The sequence below is a fragment of the Helicoverpa armigera genome, chromosome 22, assembly GCF_030705265.1.
Source record: "Helicoverpa armigera isolate CAAS_96S chromosome 22, ASM3070526v1, whole genome shotgun sequence".
Taxonomy (NCBI): domain Eukaryota; kingdom Metazoa; phylum Arthropoda; class Insecta; order Lepidoptera; family Noctuidae; genus Helicoverpa; species Helicoverpa armigera.
Genome location: NC_087141.1, coordinates 4,387,341 through 4,411,959, shown reverse-complemented (window position 1 = coordinate 4,411,959; position 24,619 = coordinate 4,387,341). Strand labels below are relative to the sequence as shown.

Below are 24,619 nucleotides of genomic sequence, written 5' to 3'. Positions count from 1 at the left end.
TTTTAGCTTGCCAAGCGACGATAATCCGCTTACTACTTCAGCCGATCAAATCCTTAATTAATTAAGAAGTTAAGCGCTTAATTACTAACGAGTGGTTTAACTAAACTATTCCCGATAAATACACTCCTAATTTTGTGAAATCATGAACGTTTTGGGCTTGTATTTTTAACCCCCGACGCAAAAACGACGGGGTGTTATAAGTTTGACGTGTCTGTGTGTGTGTGTGTGTGTGTGTGTGTGTGTGTGTGTGTGTGTGTGTGTATGTGGCATCGTAGCTCCCAAACGGATGATCCGATTGTAATGCGGTTTTTTTTGTTTAAAAGGTATGTCAGTCGGGAGTGTTCTTAGCTATGTTTGGTGGAAATCGGTTCAGGTCTTCAAGGTCATCAGCTCGTTTGCTAGATGTGATAGGAATGTTACACGCTCAATTTACTTGCAAGTATATGTGGGATCTGAAATTTGAAACACTAATGTCTTTTGGAACCACTGAGCTGGTCTGCTGTTAAGGCACGAAGGTAGGAGACGTAACCCTGAACTGCCTTTTAGTAAACCCATCGAGTTTGGGCTCGTTGACTTTGTCTTGACGAGTTCTCTTCAAGTTTCTGATTGACGAGAACCTGATACTGGAAATGGGATGTGGCGGATGAAACCCTGGAATGCCGGAATGAAACGGATAAACCGATTTATATTTTTGCTGAAAATCTAGAATGTCCAAAGGTTAATCTTTATTGATTTTGAATCTGTGCAATTCTCCCAGAGCCAGTTTGTCATGAGGATTGTTAAACAGCTTCCTTTGGCCGAGATCGCATATAGCGACCCCTTCTTAAGATAAAATAAATTAAATGAAAGAAGGAAAAATTAAGGAGCTCCTTTAAAAAGCATGAAATAAAATTAAATTGTAAATTTAAAAAAACCCCCGACCCAAAAAAAGTACGCAATAATTATGACGAAAGGTTAAAAACGCTAAACCCTATAAAAAGCAAAAAATAACTTTTAACACTACGTAAACTAAATTTTGACGTGTCGGGGGACCGCTTTTTACCTTCATAAATACTTACATAAATCAAATAATACCTACCTAATTACAACATTCGTTAAAAAAAAACATGTATCTAAAGTAATGAATTAGAGCGGTCCCCCGACACAACAAAATTTAGTTTACGTAGTGTTAAAAGTTATTTTTTGCTTTTTATAGGGTTTTACAAACATTATTTCTTCAAGTACCTAAGTACACTCAGCTCGAAAAGCCATGGCTATGGCCCTTAGCTCTATTATGAGGACAAAGACCTTTGCCCTAAACTGGGAAAAACACCTGAAAATCAAAGAGAAGGTATTGCCTGAGTCCTATAGTTCCATGCTCTCGAAGCTAGACACTATTGGCGTACGCTGTTTATAAAACATTTTATACGATTTCAATATTTTCTGCAATGTAAGGAATGTGATTCGCACTTGAATGGTTGCGCCGATAATGTTCTAGAGAAAACTTAGAAGTTATTATACATACATAAGCTATGTCAAAGGTCATAAGCGACACGCGATTGGTTAACGTTTCGTTTCGCCCTAAACGGGTTTAATTTGTAATTTAAACATTTCTATTTGGAATCTGATTGTTAGTAGTTTTTCCTGTGGCGTATTTTAGTTGTAGCAAGCAAATTTTGTTAGAGACAGGCTAAGTTTCCTTTTAACAGTCGAATTTATGAGTCTTGAGAGTTAGTAAGGCTTCTTAAACATTCTAGACTGTATTAGGTACGTAATGGTAGAAAACTTACGTTAGTAAATCTAATAGAAATAACAGGCTGTTTAACTTACTTTCTAAAGAGTTCGGGACGCCAAATTTTAATACACTGTTTTTGAACATGAACTGCCCTACCTGACCCCCTCAACCAAGTTACCCGGGCAACATATACATGACAATAAGAAAGAAAATATGGATGTTGACACTTGGATATAGGTATCCTTCTTAAATATCTTAGATATCGTTGAGATTCGGGTCAACCTGTGTAAGGAAACTAATGATAAGGAAAAGGGCCTTTATAGAAACCCAGAATTTTCGCGGAAAAAATATGAGGAAGTCCTTTCTCTAATTCAAGGGAAATGTTCACATAATACATCTCATTTATTTAATTAAGGTATTTCATACTTTTTCCGCGTAGCGACTTTTTTATGTGATTTCCGAATCATTTTTGGATGTTTTTCCTTGTTATGTTTTGGTAAAATATTTACCCAACCACATAATTGTTGCGGAAACGAGCCTGTAAAAAATATTTTAACATAGAACTTGGTCATTAAAACATGCTATTTTGTTCAAGTGATTCATGAATCATAACAACATGTTGTTATTATTCTAAAACGGTCAAAATATTTTCATAAGTACATACTACTACATACCTATTAAGTATTCTTAAAAACCATTTATTTTGATTCACACCTTTTCACTTCAGTTCCCACAAACTTTGATCCTCAGGACAATAATGATAGATAATGAAGTTTAGACAGATTTGTGGATTATCCAATGACTAACATGTTTGGAGATTTATAATTAGGATTTGATGGTAGTATATGCCTAGCTATATTTATTTATTACTGTAATTATATTCTTGTGTATGATTTAAACTACTTCGGTTTGGACTTTAAATCCAATTAATGCTGTAACAGATTTAAAAATAAACATACACTAGATTGGTCAAAATAGCATACTATTTTTAGAATGGAAAATAATATGATTATAATAATATTATAATCTTCGAAGCTGAAGAATACACGAACATTAAACTAACAACTTTTCCACCTGGTTATTTCACTGCCGATTTCTATAACCTGTCTTTGTTTTGTAATTCAAGACTGGACATTTATGTCAAGCTAATGTCAATTCAATCTCTAATCGCAAAATCAAAGGATAGATACGTTATAGAAAGCCATCAATAATCCTTTCGACACTCCTACTTATTTTACAAATTTTGTTCTAGAATTTGCGATCGCCGCTCCATCAGACTCCAACCGCAAAGACCAGCTGCTGTCCAGCCTGTTCCCCGAAGGTCATCCAGCTCGCACCTTCACGTGGGGCAACCTTCGCAGCCTGAAGGATGATATCAATGATGACGAGAAACTGCACCAGGCTGCACACGCGTTTAGGAAGAGGCACTACAGCGCGCATAGGATGACTGTTGCTGTTCAGGTAAATTGCTATTGCTTTCGAATACTGGATGATATTTAGATACTTACCGAAATCACTGTACCGAAATCGCTTTGTGGGTTTGAGAAGACTTTCACAAAGCAGCCCGGAGCCTGGAAGCTGGTGATTGGTACACCCGTGCATCGGAGAGCACGTAAATGTCGGTCCTGCGCCTGATCTCTCTCCGGTCGTGTCGGATTGCCGTCCCATCGGGTTATGAGAGTGAAGGAATAGGGAGTGCACTTGTGTCTGCGCAAATGCTCGTGCACTATAATATGTCCTGCGTAGTTGGCTAATCTCCTTACATGAGAACAGCCGCCGTAGCCGATAATCGGCTAGGAGGACATCACTTAGCCTGTTTCCCGAAGGTGGACTACCTACTCAAACTGAAACGATGACATCATTGATAATTATTACTTCCCAAATTGTCTCCCTTTTACCGCTAAGGCGACTATTATCCACTTATATCATGACAGATTTCCGCCCGCGGTTTCACTCTCGTCCTAAGATAACTATAAAAAAATCGTCTCAGATGAAAAGTAGGTTACGCTTTCTTCTGATGTTGGTACCATATGCAGTATCTTATTTATTTTTGTGCCAAGTTTTATCAACAAATCTGTCGTTTTAACGTGGAAGAGTAACTGACACCACGTTCTAATATAGTGAAACTTATCTACCCTCTTCATCAACAGGCGCGGATGGACTTAGCCTCTTTAGAGAACTACGTGGTGAACACATTCGGTCACATCCCGACGAACAAGCTGCCGTCTGAAGACTTCAGTCAGTTCGTCTTCACGCCTGACACCGTCACTCCTGAGTTCAGGAGCATCTACTACGTCAAACCTGTCGGGGATACCACTGAGGTGAGATAACTTGTATCTGTTGGGGAATAGGAAAGAAAATGGTCTTTGTTGTAAACCTATAAATGAGGGTGAACCATACTTGTGTGTAAATAGACATGTATCATCATCGTTGTGTGTGTAGATTCGGGAGCGCTCAGTAGTAGTTGAGTAATATGCGTGTACATTTACACACACTTTCATGAAATAAAACATCTATAATTTTAATTCAAAGACTTGTATAGAATGTCCGTAGAACTCTGAATCCAATGTCTTGTCGCGAAATATTATTCATTTTTATCGCAAGGCTACTTACATTTGTTCTAAATGATCTTACATGCTATATAAAGTATTAGCATATAAACGAAACTGTCAGACCTTTTTTGACATGTCAGTTAGCGAGACATAAATCAAATACGCCTATAGAATAATAATAATAGTCGTTTAATCGTTTTTCATTACACAGGTACATTTAACTTGGTGCATGCGGTCACTGCTGTCTGAATACGAGTCTAAACCACACCAGTACATATCGTACCTACTAGGACATGAGGGCAAGGGCAGTCTTCTGTCGTATCTTAGGAAAAAGTAAGTAGACGATACAGATCATAGTAACTAAATTAAGAACTAAATTCACAGTTATTTGGTAAGTTATATTTTTTGACTTGTAAGAGTCAAAGTAAGAGTCAAATTACTTGACTTTAACTGACTTGGCATAGCTGACATGGAAATAATAGCTAGAGGATCCCTGCGAGATTTAACATTGAGCAGTTTTTGACGGCTATGGGAAAATAAATGCTACAAAAAAGCTTATTACATTCGGCAGTTTTGATTCTCGGTTGTGATTCTAAGTTTAAGAAGTAAATATCCTAAAATGCAAATATTATTTTAACTCAATAGTATTTTGCGCAAAAGTGACAGCGCATTTTGCGCAAAAGTGATGGCACATTTTGCGCAAACTCTCACTTTACTCACTAATTTAATAAGTTGGAGGCTGCTACTTTAATGGTTCATATATTTCTTTCTTTGTTGAGCAGGGTTTGGGCTCTGGGCATATACACGGGTAACTCGGAGAGCGGCATCGACTACACTTCTATGTACAGTCTGTTCTCTACGCAAGTTGTGCTCACTAAGGCCGGATTGGACCATGTCGATGAGGTAAATTAATACATATTTGTTTTAATAGATAGATATTATGTACAGATATACTCTTCATTATTTACACCAATTAAAATACAACCAAAACAAAACCAAATATTTTAAAGTTGGTGTCACAATGGGTGGTTTTATCGCTTAAAGCGATCTCTTACAGACAACTTTTATAGTAAATCCATAAGAGCACAATGTATTCTTAAATTTCATTCGATCAAAGGCAAGTGAATGAATTATATTGTCATCCTCGCAAAGAAAACTGAATCATCTTTTATAGTTTTATAGCACGAATATATTTTTACTGAAAATATGCAAAATGTGTATTTGCAGGTACTGGAAGCCATATTTTCTTACATAAATATGCTGAAGCAGATCGGACCTTCAGAAAGAATATACGACGAGATAAAGGTAAAAAAAAAACTATTTTGAGATACATATATTGTTTCAATATTTCGTATAATTTTCGATAGGAGTTTGGAAGGAACAGTGAATGCACTTGTGTCTGCGCAGCTGGCTGATCTCCTTATGAGAACAGCCACCGTTACCGAAATCGGCCTTGGACGTATATTATTATAATCTTTGTTCCAATAAAGCGTATTAATATATTTTTTCTCTCTTTAACAGACAATAGAAGAGACAAGTTTCCGTTTCGAAGAAGAATCTCAGCCGGCGGAATATGTTGAAACATTATCAGAGAACATGCACTTTTATCCGCCGGAGCACTTCATCACTGGCGATAGACTCTACTACAAATATGATCCTAAGGTAATGTGCATTACTTGCTTTTGCCCGCGACTTCGTTCGCGTGGAATAGTGACTTCCGGCAGATTTTTGGTTTGACCAATAGATGGCGCTATATGTCCGGAATAAATTTATTTTTTTATATTTCTTTGTAATAAAAACTATCCTATGTCCTTTCTCAAGTTCCAAACTATGTCTGTACCAAATTTCGCACAAATCGGTTCAGTAGTTTAGGCGTGAAGAAAAGACAGACAGAAAGAGTTACTTTCACATTTATAATATTAGTTAGGATCTACCGTCCCGAAGGGTGTACACGGTGCATGTAGCTGGAGCAAGTTAACATACGCAAATGACAAGAGCACGCGGGTGGATACTTTGCTTTGGTACATGCGCGGTTTTTTAAATGCATGTAACCTGCGCAAGTGCCTCAACATGCGCAAGCTACTTGCACCGTGCAGATGCACACGAAAGAACTAATTTCCGTAGACGGATAAAATGCAGCCTTCATCCTTTTTTAGGCGCTCTAGGCTGTCTGAGTACCAAAAATCATTAGAATCAGTTCAGTAGTTTTGACATGAAAATGCGACAGACAGACAGAGCTAGTTTTGCATTCATAATATTGATAAGGTGTTCGGAAATATTTCTTACGATTATTTCAGCCTTTTCAGATTTAAGTAGGTCAGGTGAACTACCTAAGGTCAATTAGCAGTTACATTGACATCTAGAATTTATTGTCTTCAGTTTACTACAATGACCTCTAATTCTCGTCAAAATTAGCATATTCTGATTGATCATATTGATTTTCGCATTAAGGCCTGTTCATATTGATTTACTCTAAAACATTTTTAGTCACCAATTTCAATAACACAACTTTATATCAAACTATCTCCTTCGATTTTTAACCGACTTAAAAAAAGAAGGTTCTCAGTTTGACACGTATGTATGTATGTACATATGTGTATATGTATCTAACGTTTGGCTGCACCGATTTTGATGAAATTTTTATTTCAGGGTATAACTGATCTATTGGATTGTATGCGCGCCGACACGGTGAACATAATGATTCTGTCGAACAAACACTCGACGCCTATCAACTACGACACTAAGGAACGCTGGTTCGGCACTGAATACAAGAAAATGGGTGAGTTTAAAATATATCTTAACATACAATGCATAAATAGATAAAACAATAAATAAGTACTAGCTTCTACCAGCCTTGTCCCGTGGTAACTACTTCGCAAACTGGAATAAGACATAACCTGCAGCCTTCTTCGATAAAGGCGCTATATGTCACTGAAATGTTTTTTCCAATCGGAACAGTAGTTCATCTGATTACCATGTTCAACCAAACAAAATCTCTAGCTTTATAATTCTAGTACTAGTCTACCTATAGGTGTGTCTAGATTAAGCAAAAAATGCCATAAAATATATGTATTTTCTTTACTCCTGAAATTTTCAACATCAATTGGGGCAAGTATTCATAATCAAATGTAAAATTAATACATACTTCATCCATCCATCCTCCGAGCCTTTTCCCAAACTATGTTGGGGTCGGCTTCCAGTCTTACCGGATTTAGCTGAGTACCAGTGCTTTATAAGGAGCGACTGCCTATCTGACCTCCTCAACCCAGTTACCCGGGCAACCCGATACCCCTTGGTTAGACTGGTGTCAGACTTACTGGCTTCTGACTACCCGTAACGACTGCCAAGGATGTTCAATGACAGCCGGGACCTACAGTTTAACGTGCCATCCGAAACACAGTCATTGGTGTCTAAGATATACTTAGAAAGTACATACAAACTTAGAAAAGTTGCATTGGTACTTGCCTGACCTTATTAGTACATACTTAATAATTATAATATTGTATTACTTTTCTTCTTGTCTGTGTTCTGTGTGTAACTGTGTATATAAAATATTAAATAAATTAATTAATTAATATATTTTTTCTCAACAGATATCCCAGACAAATGGCTCCGACGTTGGTTAACCGTAGATCCATATGACAATTTCTATTTACCTGAGAAGAACATATACATAACTACAGATTTTAGCCTGGTACAACCGGATCCGGTCTATGTGGAGACAGCCAAGGAGTTGGGAGTAGACTTGAAGAATAGCTCCGTGAAAGACATACATAAGAGAGTGGATAATAGCAATAAAAACAGCAAGATTTTGAGCCACGGAGATCTTATTGCTACTGTTAATAATTTTAGGTATGTCCAAGAATTTATGACAAATTTTCTAATATTTTTCGGTACCCTAGTCTTTTATGAATTTTAACATGTTTTTTTTTTGCTTTTTCAAAAATTGAATTAACATACTTTTAGGTAGTCGGGACCACACGATTTTATCATTGATCATATCTGAGTCACAGCTTATATTTTTTTATTTTATATATGAAATATCGGTCATTTAAATCGTTTACAATGAACGAATTGTTCTAATTAACCTTTATTCTTCCTCAGACTGGACCAACCGAACCTCATTCGTAAAAACCGTCACATGGAGTTATGGTACAAACCGGATTTCAAGTTCCGGTTTCCCACAGCTCTACTTTACTTCTACTTCATATCGCCACTAAGCCTCAAATCGCCAAGAGAGTGAGTAATAGTGCTTTACTTTGCGCTAAAATTAGCGCAAACTGTTTGCGCAAGATAGCGCAGACATGCGAAATTTTGCACAAAAATGAAACGTAAAAGTTAACATTATTAAATCTACAGTATAATTATTGGAGTACATATCTGAGCATTTTTATTTTATATAAAAGCAAGTGTTAAAAAATAAATCAGTAATTCGTTTTCAGTTCGTGTCTTCTGGACCTTTGGACTGATGTTTTGCAACAAGGACTCAAGGTATGTTATTTAGTTGAGATTTTAATCTAAGCCAAATAAAGTATCTGAAAAAAACTTTGTTTTTTGCCAACATCAGAATTACTCTTAGTCTTGAATAATTGTCTATTTATTTCCAAAACTGCGCAAATTCTTAACATGCTATATTATTCGTTATTTTTTACCGTTGTTAACAGGAAGAAGTGTACCCAGCTAATATGGCGGACCTGTCTCACTCGCTGTACGTCGGCGACAAAGGACTCACCATGAAAGTCACTGGATACAGTCAGAATTTACACGTGAGTACCGATTAGCATCATCTTATTTGTAACGATCTTTTGAATCATTCTTAATAATGTTATGATACCAAGGGATAACTATATGTATATTATGATACAAATTGCCTACGCGGGTTGTCAAATGTCATTATCATATCATCACAATGGACTCAAGATTAAATATGGTGGGTTTTAGTCAGTAAGAGTCTGATACTCCCTCACGGTGCACCCACAGCGGGAGTGGTCATATCATATCCTCTATGTCCAATTAAAGTAATTAAAATCATCTGCTTGCCATGGGAATAAACTTCGGATAACTGCAAGTTTGATATAGTTTCTTTGGGCAAAAGTTTCTTCTGTTTCACATACAGTAACATATTTGTATACAAGCCTATAATGATCGACAATATATTGTATTTCACAGTTGCTAGTGGAGTTAATAACACGTGAGATGCGTTCGTCGACGCGGAACCTGACGAGCGCGATGTTCGAGGCGGTGCGGGAGGTCCGCGCCAGGACATACCACAACGTGCTCATTAAGCCGCATAAACTCGCCAAGTTAGTCACTAACTACCTTGATTATATTACCAAGTACTATCGTTACTGATGGTGGATATGAGTTGCTGAAGATCGACTAAAGTGGCGATCCTTGGGGGAGACTTTTCTTCAGCAGTGGACGTCTTTAGGTTGACACGAGGACGACTGAAGATCTCTATAATCTAACTAAACTTATATTTAGGGTATATACCCATGACTTAAACATAAACTTTTGTTTAGGTTATATACCTATGACCTAAACATAAGTTTAATATAGTTCTAGGTGTAATTTGAATTATTTTACATGGATAAAATGTCAAAATTAGTTTCTACTATAGGTCTATCAAATAATTGGTTGGCTTACGTCCTAAGACCTTTTCCGTATGTTGCCTCCAAGTGGATTCTTAAGGCAAAGAACAGTGTGAGTATTTCAGAATTGTGTTCACAAGACGAAACACAAAAAGCAGCAGTAGCTATTTTAAATGAGTTTCCATATTTCTTTTTCTTGGCACAAAATCAATAACTTAATTATTCTACTCTGATCTACAGGGATGTCCGTATGAACATCTTGTTGAACCCGTACGTGTCTCCTCGCGAGAAGGCGGGCATCATCCACGACATCACGCTGACAGAGCTCAAGGAGTACAGCGAGCGACTGCTCAACAATATGTACTGTGAGGTCAGGGTCATTTATACACTCATTTATACTAGATAATTAGAATCAAACCTATTTATAATTTTTGACATTCATAAGTGCTTGTAAAGGCCTAAATGAAATAAATGATTTGACTTTGACATACAAAATGTACTGTGAGGTTGGTGTCATTTATACACTCATTCATACAAAAAATCATTTTTAACCATTAACCATTTTATAGTAAGCAATGTTTCTCATCGGTTCATGTAGTTTTGTTATACTGTTCATATAGTCTAGTTCTTTTATTTATTTACTATTTTCCACTTTATAACAATATCTTGTCATTTTTACAAATAACACAGTACAATCAAGCTGCATTGTTGCGCAATTAAAACCAACTTAGCGCAATACTTTTGCGCAAATTAGCGCAGTCTACAAACAGTCGAGAATGTCATGGAGTTTCACGGTGGTTTGTTTTACCAGATCTTGATGCAAGGCAACCTGGCGTGGCACGACGCTATCAGGATATCGGAGAAGGTGCATTCTACACTCAAATGGGATGCCTTGACTGAAGAGGAGTTCCCTGACGTAAGTTTTTTTTAAAACTATTTTCATTGTGTTGTGTATCGTGAGTTAATTTATTTAGGTGAACTATCACACACGAGTCGTTTACTCACGGGAAAACAGTATTTTATGAAAAAGTGATGTTTATTTTGTCGATCAACTTGGGCCTTAATTCCAAACTTGTTAAATATTGGGTACTAGCTTCGCTCCTTCGAACCTCAGGTGAAAGTCCACCAGCTGCCACTAGGCGAGCGCAAGATCCGCGTGCTGAGCCTGAACGAGGCGTCCACCAACAGCATCATCACCAACTACTACCAGGGAGAGGCCACCAACGCCAAGGATACTGCCACGCTAGAAGTGCTTATGGTAAGATCATATATCATGTTTCTGGAATGTACTGTAAGAATATAGAACCTGTATGAGTTGTTTTGTGAGCAAAAAGTAAGAATAATTATTATTTTTGTCGTCCTAAAATACGTCTGTAGAAGACAAGTGGCATAAATAAAACAGTGTCGCAGTCAGAAACACAATCAGGTTTTTTGCGGTTTAATCTTCTGATAAATCTAAATACATGCATACATTGAATTACGGAGTCTCAGAACCTTCACGCGTCGAATGCATACTCACTTTAAGAATAAAGTGTGTGCGTGAAAGTAGTATTATATTTCTCTGTAGGAGATCCATTCTTACTTTGTGAAAAAAAAAACTAGTACGCAGCCATCTGCAGATTCGCCACGTTGTTTCGTATGTACCTGTACGTCAAGTAGCAGTATTGCGCTGTCTTTAGAGACTAAGGAATTTGAACCATATTCCAAAACAATAAGGTTGACTATTGCCTGCAGCTACTGATGGAGGAACCAGTGTTCGACTCACTACGCACGAAGGAGCAGCTCGGCTACAGCGTGTTCAGCATGATGCGCTACACCTTCGGCGTGCTCGGCTTCTCCGTCACCGTCAACACGCAGGTCGACAAGTTCAGGTCAGCAACACTACAGCACTTGTGTGTAGCTGCTTCGATACGAAGGAGCATCTCGGCTACATAACAAAACACCAATTTGTAAAGATTTCATGGAAAAAACAATATAGCATCAATCATCATCTCCCGAGCCACTTTCCCAACCATGTTGGGTTCAGTTGAGTACCAGTGCTTTACAAGGAGCGACTGCCTATCTGACCTCCTCAACCCAGTTACCCGGGCAACCCGATACCCCTTGGTTAGACTGGCTACAGACTTTGCATCAGTATCATAACCATATTAAGTGGCTGGAGTTTGTTGCGCCACTTCTTCCCAGCAAAAACACATAGGAATTGCTGAGGGGTGGTATTTTTTTTGTTTTGACGTTCGAAAAGTGCTGTGTTGTAGCCAAATTTGAATAAATGATTTTGGATTGTAATATTTGGTTTGTTCCGTCCAGCGTGTCGTACGTGGACGCGCGAGTGGAGGCGTTCCTGAAGAAGTTCTCGCGCGACATCCGCCGCCTCACGGAGAAGGCGCTGCAGGCCACCAAGCACTCGCTCGTGCAGCTCAAGCATACTACAGACTACGAGCTTAAAGAGGAGGTAACTAGTCATTTTTTTCTTTTTAACACGCTCTTATAAATTTGGGCTGTATGTATGTACATATGGTTCTATGTTCTAAACATCTGATTAATTTGAAACTTTGCACACACTCTGAGTTCTGATGATACATGACTAGCTAAGAATCGTAATTACAAATCCAATATGGCTAACTGGCTGTTTCAAATCCAAACTCATGATATGAGTACCAAATGAAAGGGTTTGGTCCCTTGAATTCACATCCCCGAGGCCCTATGATCTGAGTCTAGGTAAATGAATAACAAGCAAATAACCAAGTACATATGTAGTAGGTTGTCTGTAAGAAATCGCTTATAAGACCGCCCATTGTGTCACCAACTTCAAAATTTTTGTTTGTTCTTGTTGATTTTTAATTCGTGTAATATAAAACATAATAAAGATCTATCTATCTATATGTATTTTTAATTACAGGTTGAAAGGAATTGGCGTGAGATTGTAAGCAGGGAGTACATGTTCCACAGATTGTATATGGAGGTAAGTTTGAACTTATGAAACGTCATCAATATATAAACAACCGCCAATAGAAATTGTTTCTATGCAAAAATTACCAATAGTACTGAACTAATGTGTTGGGACTTGATAACGCCTGACGACGACTGAAGACTGCCTCGTTGGTCTAGTCGTTGATAGCGCAACCGTTGTGCACGAGCTCTCCTGTTCGATTATCTGGGCGGGCCGTAATCTCTTCGTGCGTCTTAGAAACTTTCACAAAGCAGGCTGGAGGTTGGCGGTGTTACATCCCGGTGCCTGGGTGGGCACGTAAAGCCGGCGTCCCCGAATGCTACTCATTAGCTATCGCTGTTACAAATCCATGTCGGCTTCTATGGCTGGCTAGGTGATTGAACCTGCAGCCCACTCGATAATAAAAAGAAGGCGATCGGGGCAAGAGGGGTCATTTTTAACGAGGCTAATAATCATCAAATAACCCTTCCCGCTGTGGGTGCCTGACACTCCCTCACCGGTGCTAAACAGGTGAGGGAGTGTCAGGCTTATACTGACAAAAAATCCGTCGTGTTCCGTCGTAGTTATGTACCAGGGCCGCGGTAACTCTTTCGAACAATTCCGCAAAGAAAAAGAGACTTGTAACCATATGGGATAAGCTGAGATCTGCTAACTACATGATACTCTTTATAGGCTGACGCAATCGAGAAGATCAAACTTGCCGATGTCAAGAGCTGGGTGGAGAACCACTTCCCAACTGGCAACAAATCCAAGTTCAGGAAGTTGTCTGTTCAGGTAATACCACTTAATTTTTTTAATGTTCTAAGATATTCTATAGCATATAAAGCTTAAAATATACTCAGAGAATTTGACAAAACCGATACTATATATATCCGTGCAATATATTTGTAGGATATACCATCATCATCCTCCGAGCCTTTTCCCAACTATGTTGAGGTCGACTTCCAATCTAACCGGATATACAATACATAACAAAACATATACATTATACAATAGATAAAAAATTTAGCGAAGTTGGCGAACGGAAATATTAATGTATCTTATGTCCACAGATAATGGGCCACAAATCAAGCATAAGCAACGCGACCGTGGACACGCAGCCCAAACACTACGAACTAACGTACTTAGACGCCAGCGAACCCATCGGTGACACCAACGAGAATAACGCTGACTTCATCCGCGACATCGACGCCTTCAAAGTAGAACTACCCTTCATCAACGTGCCCAAAGTCGAACTAGGACAATGCTGAACCAACCAACCCCGGTTAAAGAGAGCCTACACTATTTAAACCCAGCACCCTGATTGGCTAACACATCAACCAATCAAAACAGCTGGTTTAAAACTTCGAGGCGTTTGAAACCGGGTGTTCAAAGGAGTGTCTTCGAATTATGAATGTGATGGGTATTGACTACAATAACATCTGATGAGATTGGTCAATTCCCATTTCAAAATAAAAGACGTTAGAAAAAAAGCACCTCATTGATTGGACGAGCGGAGACGTCGCGTCGTACAGCTTAACTCTGATTGGTTAACGCAGTGCTGGTGTTACGACGTGACGCCTTTACGACATTATGACATTCATACATTTTGGCACAACCTCTCGACGTATATCGATATTTTAGGCTTAATTCTTTAATTAATTATTCTAGTTAATTCCGTCCGACGCTTTAATTTTGTCAACTTTTCATCATGCTATAATATTTCCTTTTAGATGAATTTGCACTTTTTTATTTTTTTACTTTCTGTAACTAACATCTATAATCTTATTCTTACATTTATCCATTCGTACTGGGATATTTACATGACATAAATGATATGCGTCTAGTGGTTGATTTAAGAGAACATGTGAACAGTTTCTCTCCCTTTTTTGTCTCGATTAGGGTAAAATAACTATGTTTGTACAGGCTAAATATAAAATATTATAATCTTAAATAGACACTCGTCGATATTTATTACCGATTTCATATCGAATATCGATATCTTATTTGTCATTCTTTACTTGTTACATCCCTACCAAAGCCTTGTACAGTATACTAATTGATAGGAAAAATCTTCTACTACCCTCTACGTAGTTAATTATATCATGCTTAAATCGGGATGTGTATTTAAGGCGTTAGGTACTAATTACCTATATTGTATATAAAAATTATAGATACGTAATAGTGACACGCAATTATTTAAAATATATATTTTATCGATATTTTATTTTGTATAATAACATTAGACAAATTATATACATTTAGCCACGGACTACCTTATTTTAAAATAGATAATAGAAACAAAATTATTCAAGTTTTTCTTTTGTTTGAATAATTTGTTTAATGTTAAATAAATGACGTAATACTTGATTGTAAATATTGTACTTAAAATTCTGCCTGAAACCGCGGGAAAAGAAGCCACTGATATCTTGGATATATTTATGAAATTAAGAATGACTGTCAAATTGTTTAACTATTATAGTTAATAAAAATAGTCTCGATAATTGGTGCTTTTCTTTCTACAGTCCGGAGATATCCAATGCATAAAAATCGATACCCCTCAGTTTTCCAAAAACAATATTGTTGACTTTGAAAATGGAACGTAGTTACTCTCATTGGTGTAGACGATTTGTTTGCTGGCAAGTATCATAAAAGTCTTGATTACCTATTCATATATAGAGCTTCAGAATTGCCAGTTTTTACGAATCTGGCTGCTATACGAAATCTTTTCCAAAAAGATATTGAGAAAAAAAAAACAAATCATATGTAATATGTTTTCTATAAAAAAGTAACAGTTATAAATATAATAAAATATACAGGTTTAATTTGTCGAACGTATTCAGTAAGCTATCTTTATTCTCCCGTCGAGGTCTTTCACAACGACCCCTTGCCTCCTCATGTACTTCTGCAGGAGCACGTAGTCTACCTCCTTGACTTCCACGTTCTCTCTGTTGTCTGATAGCATCTGGAAATATCAATAACATGACATGAAGAAAGCCTTTCGATAAACTTATTTACACATATGTACAGTCAACTTCAGGTCAGTGGTAACAGTTTTATAGGAAAATCGTACTTATTACTATTGAGTTAAGATGCATGACAGTTACCACTAATGAGCAGTCTACTGTACAGTATGTATATGTGTGAGATGTAACAGTGTGCTAAGTATGAATGTGGAAGGATGGATAGGCAGAGGTAGACCGAAGAAAAGATGGATTGATTGCCTTAAAGAGGACCTGAATAAGAAGGGAGTGGATGTTAGTATGTCGTCTAACAGAGAGGTATGGAAGAAAAATACATATTGCGCCGACCCCAAATGACTTGGGAGCAGGGCAGGAAGAGGAAGAAGCGTCTGAAAGAGAGGTAGAAAAATACATAGGTACTTAATAATGCGCTGACCCCAAATGACTTGGGAACAGGCCAGGAAGAAGAAAAGGAGTATGTAGATGTGTATAGATATTGAAATTCGCATACTTATATGGAAAAACAGGACGGTTAGTACCTAATGAATGAAGAATAAATTGAATTTTTGAACGAATGGTGATTCTGATCACAGATTGGAGTATTTTGATATCCTGTAGGTATAGCAAGTTTAGCTAAACAAATATTTACCTATGCAGTTTTACATATTTTTTTGTAGACAAAATTCGCTAGAGACTTACGGAATATCCGCCTCCGCCATCTCCGATGTAGCTCTGCGTGACTATGCGGTAGGTGGCGTCGACGTCGAGCGGCAAGTAGCGCGGCACGTCGCAGTCGATGCAGCGCACTGTCGCCGACACGCGAGACCCTATCGGCTGTGATGCGTTGTACACGTTGCGCATACCTGGACGGAGAAAAGGGGACTTAATAAAAAATTTGATATCTTTGATTCCTCTCAACAAAACTGGACATGCGATCTAAAAACAAGCTTCTTAGCATAAGTGTGAAATTCGGCCTTTGAAAACCTTTGTACTGCATCTTATGATGCTCGGATGGTCAATGACTTACTGTTAATATCTTGGCAATCTCAATCAATCAGCTCTTTTATCTTCAAGAGCCCAGACCAAAGTCTCACGTTTAAAACAAGCCATCTTAAGTTTTGGGAGATGTACCTGAACGTGAATCTGCCCTCGACTTACTACATACCTCCGATCTGTAACATCCGTCCGCTGGAGAAGGATTCGGACCAGGACACGCCGACAGAGAACTCTAGCGCCTCCAGCAGGTACCGTCCCTTCAGGTCGTACACCTGCACGAAGTTCTCGAACGGCATCGCCATCAGCAGAGCCTCAGTCGTCACGTCTGTGGGACATTTCAAAATGAAATGATGTTGAGAACTGCCAATAAAGCTGAGGCAAGACTGATGAGTGATGAAGGCTGCCGTTAAAAGTTTCACTGTGTATGTTTACATAATGAAATCCATGAGGCACACTTTATTGAGGGCTACGCCATGTTTAATAAAAAAACGGCCAAGTGCGAGTCGGACTAGCGCACGAAGGGTTCCGTCCCAGAGCAAAATAATCACGTTTGTTGTAGGGTAGGGTGGTAGCCAATGAACCGCGTGTACACTATGAACCATGGTACCTACCGGTCATACCTAACGTTGCTAGCTCGCGCAAAAATTATGTCGAGACTCCCTTTCCACGTCAAGAAGTTTGGTCTATTCGCCGTGGGTCTGTCGCGATATACTCACCTGTGAGCCGCGTCTTAGTCTTCTACTCAAGCAAAAACGACAAAAAAAGGTGAGTTTCTTTTTGTTGTTACTTTAATAATCTAACTCTTACTTAACTATGTGTGAATTGTATGTGTAATGTAGATCATTAGGCTTGTCTGAGACTATTTTTTGGAATTATTTCTCAACGGTTTTTGTATAAAACATGACCTAACATTTCCTAAGAGGGGGTGGGTACGCTGTGAGCCATTTATCCTGGGTAAGCAATGAACCACGGTTCATTGTGTATTGTGTACCACATCTTAGTGCTTTGTATGATATATGAACAGGTGGGAAGTATTATAAGACAGTTAACCTCTAAGTGTAAAGTGAGTACCTATAATTAATTACCATTATTCGTCTATTTCAGCATGGGGCGAAACACGGTAGGGAGGAAAGCACGTAAAAAAGGGTATCACACCGCGGAAGCTACACAAAGAGGTAAAGAAAAAACACTTGTCGGGATTAAGCATTCGAAAATTAGCAAAAACTGCAACCTTCTCTATCCAGTATTGTGACAGACGAAGTATTTGTGCGAAGATATGTCACAAACAAAGTACAGGAACAATCCAGCTTGTAGACTAGAGCCCCATTATGATGCAAGTAATTTTTTTACTGCCCAACATGAAGACAGCATAAAGAAATGTTGATTGTTACAATTTGTGATTTGGACAATAAAAAAACATAAGTCTGAATGTGATAAAAACACGTCGACTTTATAATGCTTTAAGAGCATTTTAATTAATATAAATATACAAGTACAAAATGTTTTTTTCTTTTTTCCCGGAAAGAGTTTGTGCGTAACTTTTAAGATGTTCATAATTATTGTTAAAAATTAAGTTTTAAGGCTGATTTGTTGGTTCTTATATGTATGTATAACCCGAAACTTAATAATTATAAAAAGTTATAAATAGTGTATTTATTTTTCTTTAAAACAAATAATAATGTTTTTTTTTATATTACCGTGATTCATTGTGTACCACATGGTTCATTTAGTACCACCCCCCCGGTTCTTTGTGTACCCCTAGGAGTACGCTATGAACCATTTCTCATGTTTTAAAAAAACATGTATAAATTAGACAACAGCAAATGTTTTCCACTTATTTCAATGCAATTTTGCAGCTTATTAAACAACCTATCATTTGAGACAAAAATATTTTCTTAGACTGTAAAAACGAGCGCGCTAGAGATCTCCAAACTTTTGGTGGTTCATTGGCTACCACCCTACCCTATGGGAGCCCCCAAAATATTTATTTTATTCTAGTTTTCAGTATTTGTTGTCATAGCGGCAACAGAAATACATCATCTGTGAAAATTTCACGGTTCATGAGATACAGCCTGGTGATAGACGGACGGATGGACGGACGGAGGAGCGAAAACAATAGGGTCCCGTTTTACCCTTTGGGTACGGAACCCTAAAAAAGGTAATCTAAGAAGCTACGGAACTTACTTCCAGGATTGATCTGTACTCGCAATCCTCCGGTGTTGATCATACACACGTGAACGTCATTCCATGCCGTTCCCTTAGCATTGAAAATCATCTGGAATGAATCAAATAAAACCTTAGAAGTTATCTTACTTGCTACTGTAACGGTATAATCTTTATAAACATGTCGTATAACGATTATATACCTACATATCTGAAAAAATATAAACATCGAAAAATACAGTTTAATAACAAAAAATCACGCTTTTTATACGTACTAAAATTTTTGGATTAATTGGATTTTTAATGACGTTATTTTAGCCAGTTATATATTGTCATCAGAACTCAGAGCGCTCAGAGTGCAAAGGACAATGCCAGGGTCCGGGCTCATAGTTTGCCCAGCAATGGGAGTAGTTCCAGGGGGTTCCATAGTGCACTCTGAACACGTAATGCAAATATTTTTGAAATCGCTCCCTGGGGTCCCGAGGAAAACCGGTTCAAATATTCTCCATGAAGAGTCACTTTACAAGGCCTGAGCCATTTGCCCGGTAGTAGGAGTGGTTGGAATAGATTCTTTACTTCACTCTTAACACGAAATTAAAATATTTTTGAAATCGGTCACAGGGGTCCCGAGAAAAACCGGTTCAAATGTTCTCCTTAGATAGTCACTTAACAAAGTCTTTGGCATTTGCCCAGTAGTGGGAGTGGTTAAAATAGGTTCTTTACTTCACTCTTAACATGAAATCCAAATATTTTTGAAATCGGTCCCTGGGGTCCGGAGAAAAACCAGTTCTAATATTCCACATGAACAGTCGCTTTACAAAGCCTGTGTCACTTGCCCAGTAGTGGGAGTGATTGAAATAGGTTCTTTAATTCACTCGTAACAAGAAATCAAAATATTTTTGGAATCGGTAACTTGGGTCCCGAGGAAAACCGGTTTAAATCTTCCACATGAACAGTCTGTTTACAAAGCCTATGCCATTTGCCCAGTAGTGGGAGTGGTTGAAATAGGTTCTTTAATTCACTCTTAACAAGAAATCAAAATATTCTTGGAATCGGTCCCAGGGATTTTCAAATAAATTCTAAAAGCGTTAGATTCTAATAAGAACTGACAATGATTTTCTGAAAAAAAGGCAATTACCGCAATATTTTTGAATTTACGGTTTAAATCTACAAGGCGCCTGCGCTATGAGCTCTCTTCTAGAAAAATCTTATCAAGACGAATAAAATAAGCTCGAACATGAGGTAGTTAGTAGATACCATTGAGGAGTTCCCTCGTCTCTCTGTCGTCTCCATTGTCAGGTCAGATCTTAACCTTTACAGTTTTGTGGTGTCTGAGACATATACCCGAATGACAAGGTTTTACTCGATATGTGTCTACAATTTTCGAGAGTCGCTTCCGATTTTTTTAGAGATTCCATCACCAGACCCTGGGCAGGATGACAAAGGAACCATTGAGGAAGTAAGCCCTTTCAAACAATAAAATAATTATTGAAATCGGTTGAGTTATGCACGTACAAACGTAAAAAGAATACAAATGAATTAAGAACCTCCTCCATTTTTGGAAGTCGGTTAAAAAAAAGTTGTCGTGTACAATACCTCGTATTTGTCAATGAATATAATTAATTTCAATTAAGGTAATAAAAGTGGAATAATTAAAAGTTCGTAAGGTTATTTTATGTAATATTGAATAAGAGTCAAACCAGTTTTTCTCAGGACTCCCGGGATAGATTTCGAAATGCTTTGGTCTGGGACCTAATATAAGCCTATGGAACATAATACACTATGCACTTACTGTGGGCAACACTTGAGCCCAACTTCCATACAAAGAATAGCATTGTCCTTTCATCCTTATCGAAGACCGAGAATTCGGTCAAATTAAAATTCCAAGATTTTCTTACATATATGCATAGTTGGTTACAAGAGAAGCTAAGCGTGTTAAAAATAATTCAAAACAACTAAATATGGTGTTTGTTCATCACCTCTTCGAGGAAGCCGTCACAAGCCCAGCTGCCGAGGTTGCACTCTCCGCGGGAACACCACGAGCGGTTGAGCGTGACGCGAGACGTGCCGAGAACCTCTTTACCGATGGCGTCCACCTCCTGCCGCCATGGCTCCAGCAGCTCCATTATCTTCGGGTCTGTGTTACATTAACGATTAAAATCAGCTTTCTGTTCCATCTAAAGAAGGTATGCTGTAGAAGCTTCGGGATTGTTCCAAAGAGTTACCGCGGCCCTGGTGCATAAAGCGCCTAAGAATAAACAAGATGGGTCTTACAAGTCTGACACACCCTCACGCTGATAACCCACAGCAGGAGGTGACATTTGATGATTTCCCATTAAAAAAAAAAGGTATGTTGTAGAAAATAGCCTCGATGATTACCAATTAGGTATGAAAAAAGACTCAATGATTACCAAGCTTGCTTGAGGAGGATTGGCTATGGTTGATTTCAAAATACTTTTTACCCGGCAGAGTCAGAAAGTGAGTTTTGTATTTTCATGGTGAGCTAGTGGCACTGGTGACGTGAATAATCCAAGTAATTCAAGATCGATGTCTATGATAGACCGTGTGTGGGTACCTTGTACGATTGAGGAGCCTAAGAAGACGGGCTCTCCCACCCAGCGCTCCACGACGCCCTGGTCATTGATGAAGAACTTGATGTTACCCAGGTAGCGTGTGTAGCAAGACGCTTGCACTATCGGGATCTGTTAATAAAAATAAAGCAATGAACGAGCGTTTACATGTTGTCAGAAGTAAATCTAACAAAAGGAATGGTCATTTCACCTACGCAAGAGAACTTGGTGGTTTGGACTAGCACTCAGACATTTTGATAAGTTGGTACTGCACACTATTCCATTTTAATTATTTAAAGTAGGTACCGTATGTCCGTTATCCTGTGTGACGACAGTGGGGTACTCGCCGAGCGCGGTGTCTCCGTTGGGCGTCTCTCCGTTGTACAGCAGCGTGTGCGAGTGGCCGCCCACTATGATGTCCACCGTGGGAGACACGCGACGAGCCAGCTGGCTGATAGAAACATTCATCTTATTACCCCTCGTCATCTTTCGAGCCTTTTCCCAAGCAATGTTGGGATCGGCTTCCAGTCCAACTAAATGCAGCCGAGTACCAGTGTTTTACAAGGAGCGACTGCCCTATCTGACCTCCTAACCCAGTTACCCGGATATCTTATATTATAACTCCCTCGGACTCAGAACAATCAGCAAAAAATCATAAAAAATGCCATGCATAGCAACCAGATAATCAAATATTTTATGACAAAAACAATTCCTTTTATAACAAAAGAGAGCCTAGTAATGTTGACTTGCAATAAGTTTCAGCATTCAATTGTTTACTAAAAACCCATCTTTCCATTATCTTTACCTTATCGAGTAATTAATTTAGCAATCAAAAGATTTCCTTTACCTACACGTAATTTTTTGGAGGTGGTGAATCATTGAATGGAGGAGACAGGTAGAGAAGAATATAAATATGTGACTCCTGCTTTCCCTTATTTATCCAGTTTTTTTTTAATATTCGGTACATATTTAATATGCCCTAGTCTTTGGAGATTGGATGAAGTAGCTGATTAACAGTTAAAATACCCACATGTCACTGGTGTATCCGATATGAGACAGCACTATAATGATATCGATGCCCATCTCAGTGAGTATCGCGGCCTCGCGGTTCACGGCTTCCAGCTCGTCTTCCATGATCACTCGCCCGATCGGCGCCGAAAACTGAAACGATAGTTGGCACATTTTAGTTTTGAGGTTATCTAGCTAGATATTCATAGATATCCAAGTCGCCTGTCTTCGGAAATGATTTAATCAGACATCGAGAGGAGCCGGCATGGTACCTGTCTGAGCAGCACGCCGATGATGCCGATCTTGCGTCCGTGGCGCTCGACGACGACGTGGTTCTTGATGTAGGGCGTCATGGAGGGCTCCAGCGTGGTGTTGACGTTGGCGCCCAGCATGGGGGCCTCGAGCCGCTCCAGGTACGGCACCAGCCCCTCCACGCCGTGGTCGAACTCGTGGTTCCCCAGCACCTGCCGGCACAAGCGCTGCTTACACAGGAGCTCACACGGCAGCTATCAGGCAGGAGTTGTGACACTCACGTGCGCGTCGTGCGGCAACATGTTCATGAAGTGCTGGCTGACGTTCCAGCGCAGGAAGTTGTACCAGATGGTGCCCTGGAAGGTGTCGCCGCCGTTGAGCAGCAAGGAGTCGGGCTCCGCCTCCAGCACCTGCTGCACCGCGGTGTACAGGCGCGCGAAGCCCCCGATGCAGGGCTCGCTCTGCGCGCTGCACACCGTGCCTTGCGGACTCACCTCATCGAAACTGGAGCGGGAAAATATTTAAGACTTGATTTGCCAACAATTACTAACATAATCATCCCGTCATAAAAATCTTTTTACAAAGCTAGTAAAAATCTAAAAGTGTGTGGTCAAAAATCCCGAATTGGGTATAAACTAAGTAGGTAACTATGTGATTCGAGAAGCTACATTATTATTTCAAGTTCATGTTCAAGGGTTTGCTGAAAAGGAATGTAGATTATGTATATAATGTTAAGAATTTGGATTAAAAAATAATCAATAACCATAAAACGTACAAATATTATCATATCGATGGCGGATTAACTGATTAGGAAGCCAATACCTCTCTGTTAGACCGCCAAATCACCACCGCATAATTAATAAGTTATTCGTTGTTATTAATGACATGGATAAATAGGTAGATACCTAGGTAATAAACCGAGGATGTATAGTGACAAGGCAGTGGTGTTGATCATTTTAAAAAGCACGGGTGTTTACCGTGATTATCAATCTTCTTTTTCTTCCTCCTGCCCTGTTCCCAATTTTATTTGGGGTCGGCGCAATATGTCATCCTCTTCCATTTCCCCCTTTCACCCGTGATACTGACACTCACCCCCTTCCTATTCATGTGGTTATTAATCTTCTTTTTAATGAAATACAGTTTTGCCTTCAGCATTGTATAAAGAGACCTTATACTATGCAGTATGCCTTTAGTTTATTAGGTATATTGGACAGTTTTTGGAATACACCAAGAAATTAAAATAAATAACAAAGGACCAGTGAAGTCACTTTTAAGATATTTTTCTCCCAACTTTATCTTTAACTGAACGTTTTTATTGAAGGTGCTTATCAATACTTTATCCATATCATCCATATCAATAATTAAGAGGAAAGATAATTATCCACTAATTTGTTTTGCCCCCTTTGCATCCGTACTATGCATTTACCAGCTAGGTACAAGAAGTTCAAAAGACCTGGGAAGTTTTACTCGGGTTACAGTTTAGTTTGTGACCGACATGCACTTGACCGTTTTTTCCCAGATCCAATAATCTCATCGGGACTTGAACTAGGGGTCCAATTTGGTGATAACGAACGAGATCTACGATTCTTAAATTAATATCATAAATTTCTTAACTCAAAATAAAAATATTGGTAGCTTAGCTATATTAAAATACTCACTGTGCGTGGAAGTCATTGTAATGCACAATATTAAGTTCGAAGAGGCCGCTGTCTTGCGCGAGAGCAGCGGTCGCCAACAGAGTCACAATCCACACCACTCGCTCCATGTTGGTCCAGCACAGTACTCGCGATGTAACGTTAAATCAGCATATCACATAATACCAGTATTATTGATTACTGTTTATCTAAACACGCCTTAATTTTGTACTTATTTCCTGATGAA

The 24,619-nt window shown here is 38.7% G+C and overlaps 2 protein-coding genes and 1 long non-coding RNA gene across 3 annotated transcripts in view; 2 read left to right on the top strand and 1 right to left on the bottom strand.

Moving 5' to 3' along the window:
- Window positions 1-15,290, top strand: part of LOC110370817 (nardilysin) — a 28,511-nt gene extending 13,221 nt beyond the window's left edge. Inside the window, exons 5-24 of the mRNA XM_064040340.1 lie at window positions 2,967-3,175; window positions 3,865-4,035; window positions 4,478-4,599; window positions 5,049-5,169; window positions 5,494-5,571; window positions 5,788-5,928; window positions 6,916-7,045; window positions 7,860-8,118; window positions 8,371-8,505; window positions 8,709-8,757; window positions 8,931-9,032; window positions 9,436-9,569; window positions 10,098-10,227; window positions 10,669-10,773; window positions 10,972-11,115; window positions 11,592-11,728; window positions 12,165-12,309; window positions 12,757-12,819; window positions 13,480-13,581; window positions 13,860-15,290. Of these exons, the coding sequence (XP_063896410.1) occupies window positions 2,967-3,175; window positions 3,865-4,035; window positions 4,478-4,599; window positions 5,049-5,169; window positions 5,494-5,571; window positions 5,788-5,928; window positions 6,916-7,045; window positions 7,860-8,118; window positions 8,371-8,505; window positions 8,709-8,757; window positions 8,931-9,032; window positions 9,436-9,569; window positions 10,098-10,227; window positions 10,669-10,773; window positions 10,972-11,115; window positions 11,592-11,728; window positions 12,165-12,309; window positions 12,757-12,819; window positions 13,480-13,581; window positions 13,860-14,057 (2,675 nt within the window). The 3' untranslated portion in view covers window positions 14,058-15,290. The remainder of the gene's footprint in view (window positions 1-2,966; window positions 3,176-3,864; window positions 4,036-4,477; window positions 4,600-5,048; window positions 5,170-5,493; window positions 5,572-5,787; window positions 5,929-6,915; window positions 7,046-7,859; window positions 8,119-8,370; window positions 8,506-8,708; window positions 8,758-8,930; window positions 9,033-9,435; window positions 9,570-10,097; window positions 10,228-10,668; window positions 10,774-10,971; window positions 11,116-11,591; window positions 11,729-12,164; window positions 12,310-12,756; window positions 12,820-13,479; window positions 13,582-13,859) is intronic.
- Window positions 15,291-15,621: 331 nt separating this feature from the next.
- Window positions 15,622-24,556, bottom strand: LOC110370838 (apyrase). The gene is made up of 11 exons (XM_049843140.2): window positions 24,397-24,556; window positions 23,020-23,242; window positions 22,759-22,950; window positions 22,509-22,639; window positions 21,785-21,929; window positions 21,484-21,610; window positions 20,888-21,045; window positions 18,930-19,020; window positions 16,915-17,070; window positions 16,449-16,612; window positions 15,622-15,751 (listed from the first exon to the last, which is right to left on the bottom strand). Exons 1-11 carry the CDS (start codon window positions 24,501-24,503, stop codon window positions 15,626-15,628), a joined length of 1,620 nt encoding a protein of 539 aa, XP_049699097.2. The 5' UTR covers window positions 24,504-24,556; the 3' UTR covers window positions 15,622-15,625.
- Window positions 17,262-18,139, top strand: LOC135118406 (uncharacterized). The gene is made up of 2 exons (XR_010277570.1): window positions 17,262-17,510; window positions 17,850-18,139. It is a non-coding gene; the product is annotated as an uncharacterized LOC135118406 (long non-coding RNA).
- Window positions 24,557-24,619: the final 63 nt, after the last annotated feature.

Excerpts from the sequence above, each read along its gene's own strand:
- LOC110370838 (XM_049843140.2), bottom strand. The coding sequence starts at position 24,503 with ATGGAGCGAGTGGTGTGGATTGTGACTCTGTTGGCGACCGCTGCTCTC. Across the intron at positions 21,930-22,508 it reads ATCGGATACACCAGTGACAT|CCAGCTGGCTCGTCGCGTGT; the intron begins GTGGGTATTTTA and ends TGTTTCTATCAG. Across the intron at positions 21,046-21,483 it reads AGGCTCCTCAATCGTACAAG|ACCCGAAGATAATGGAGCTG; the intron begins GTACCCACACAC and ends AATGTAACACAG.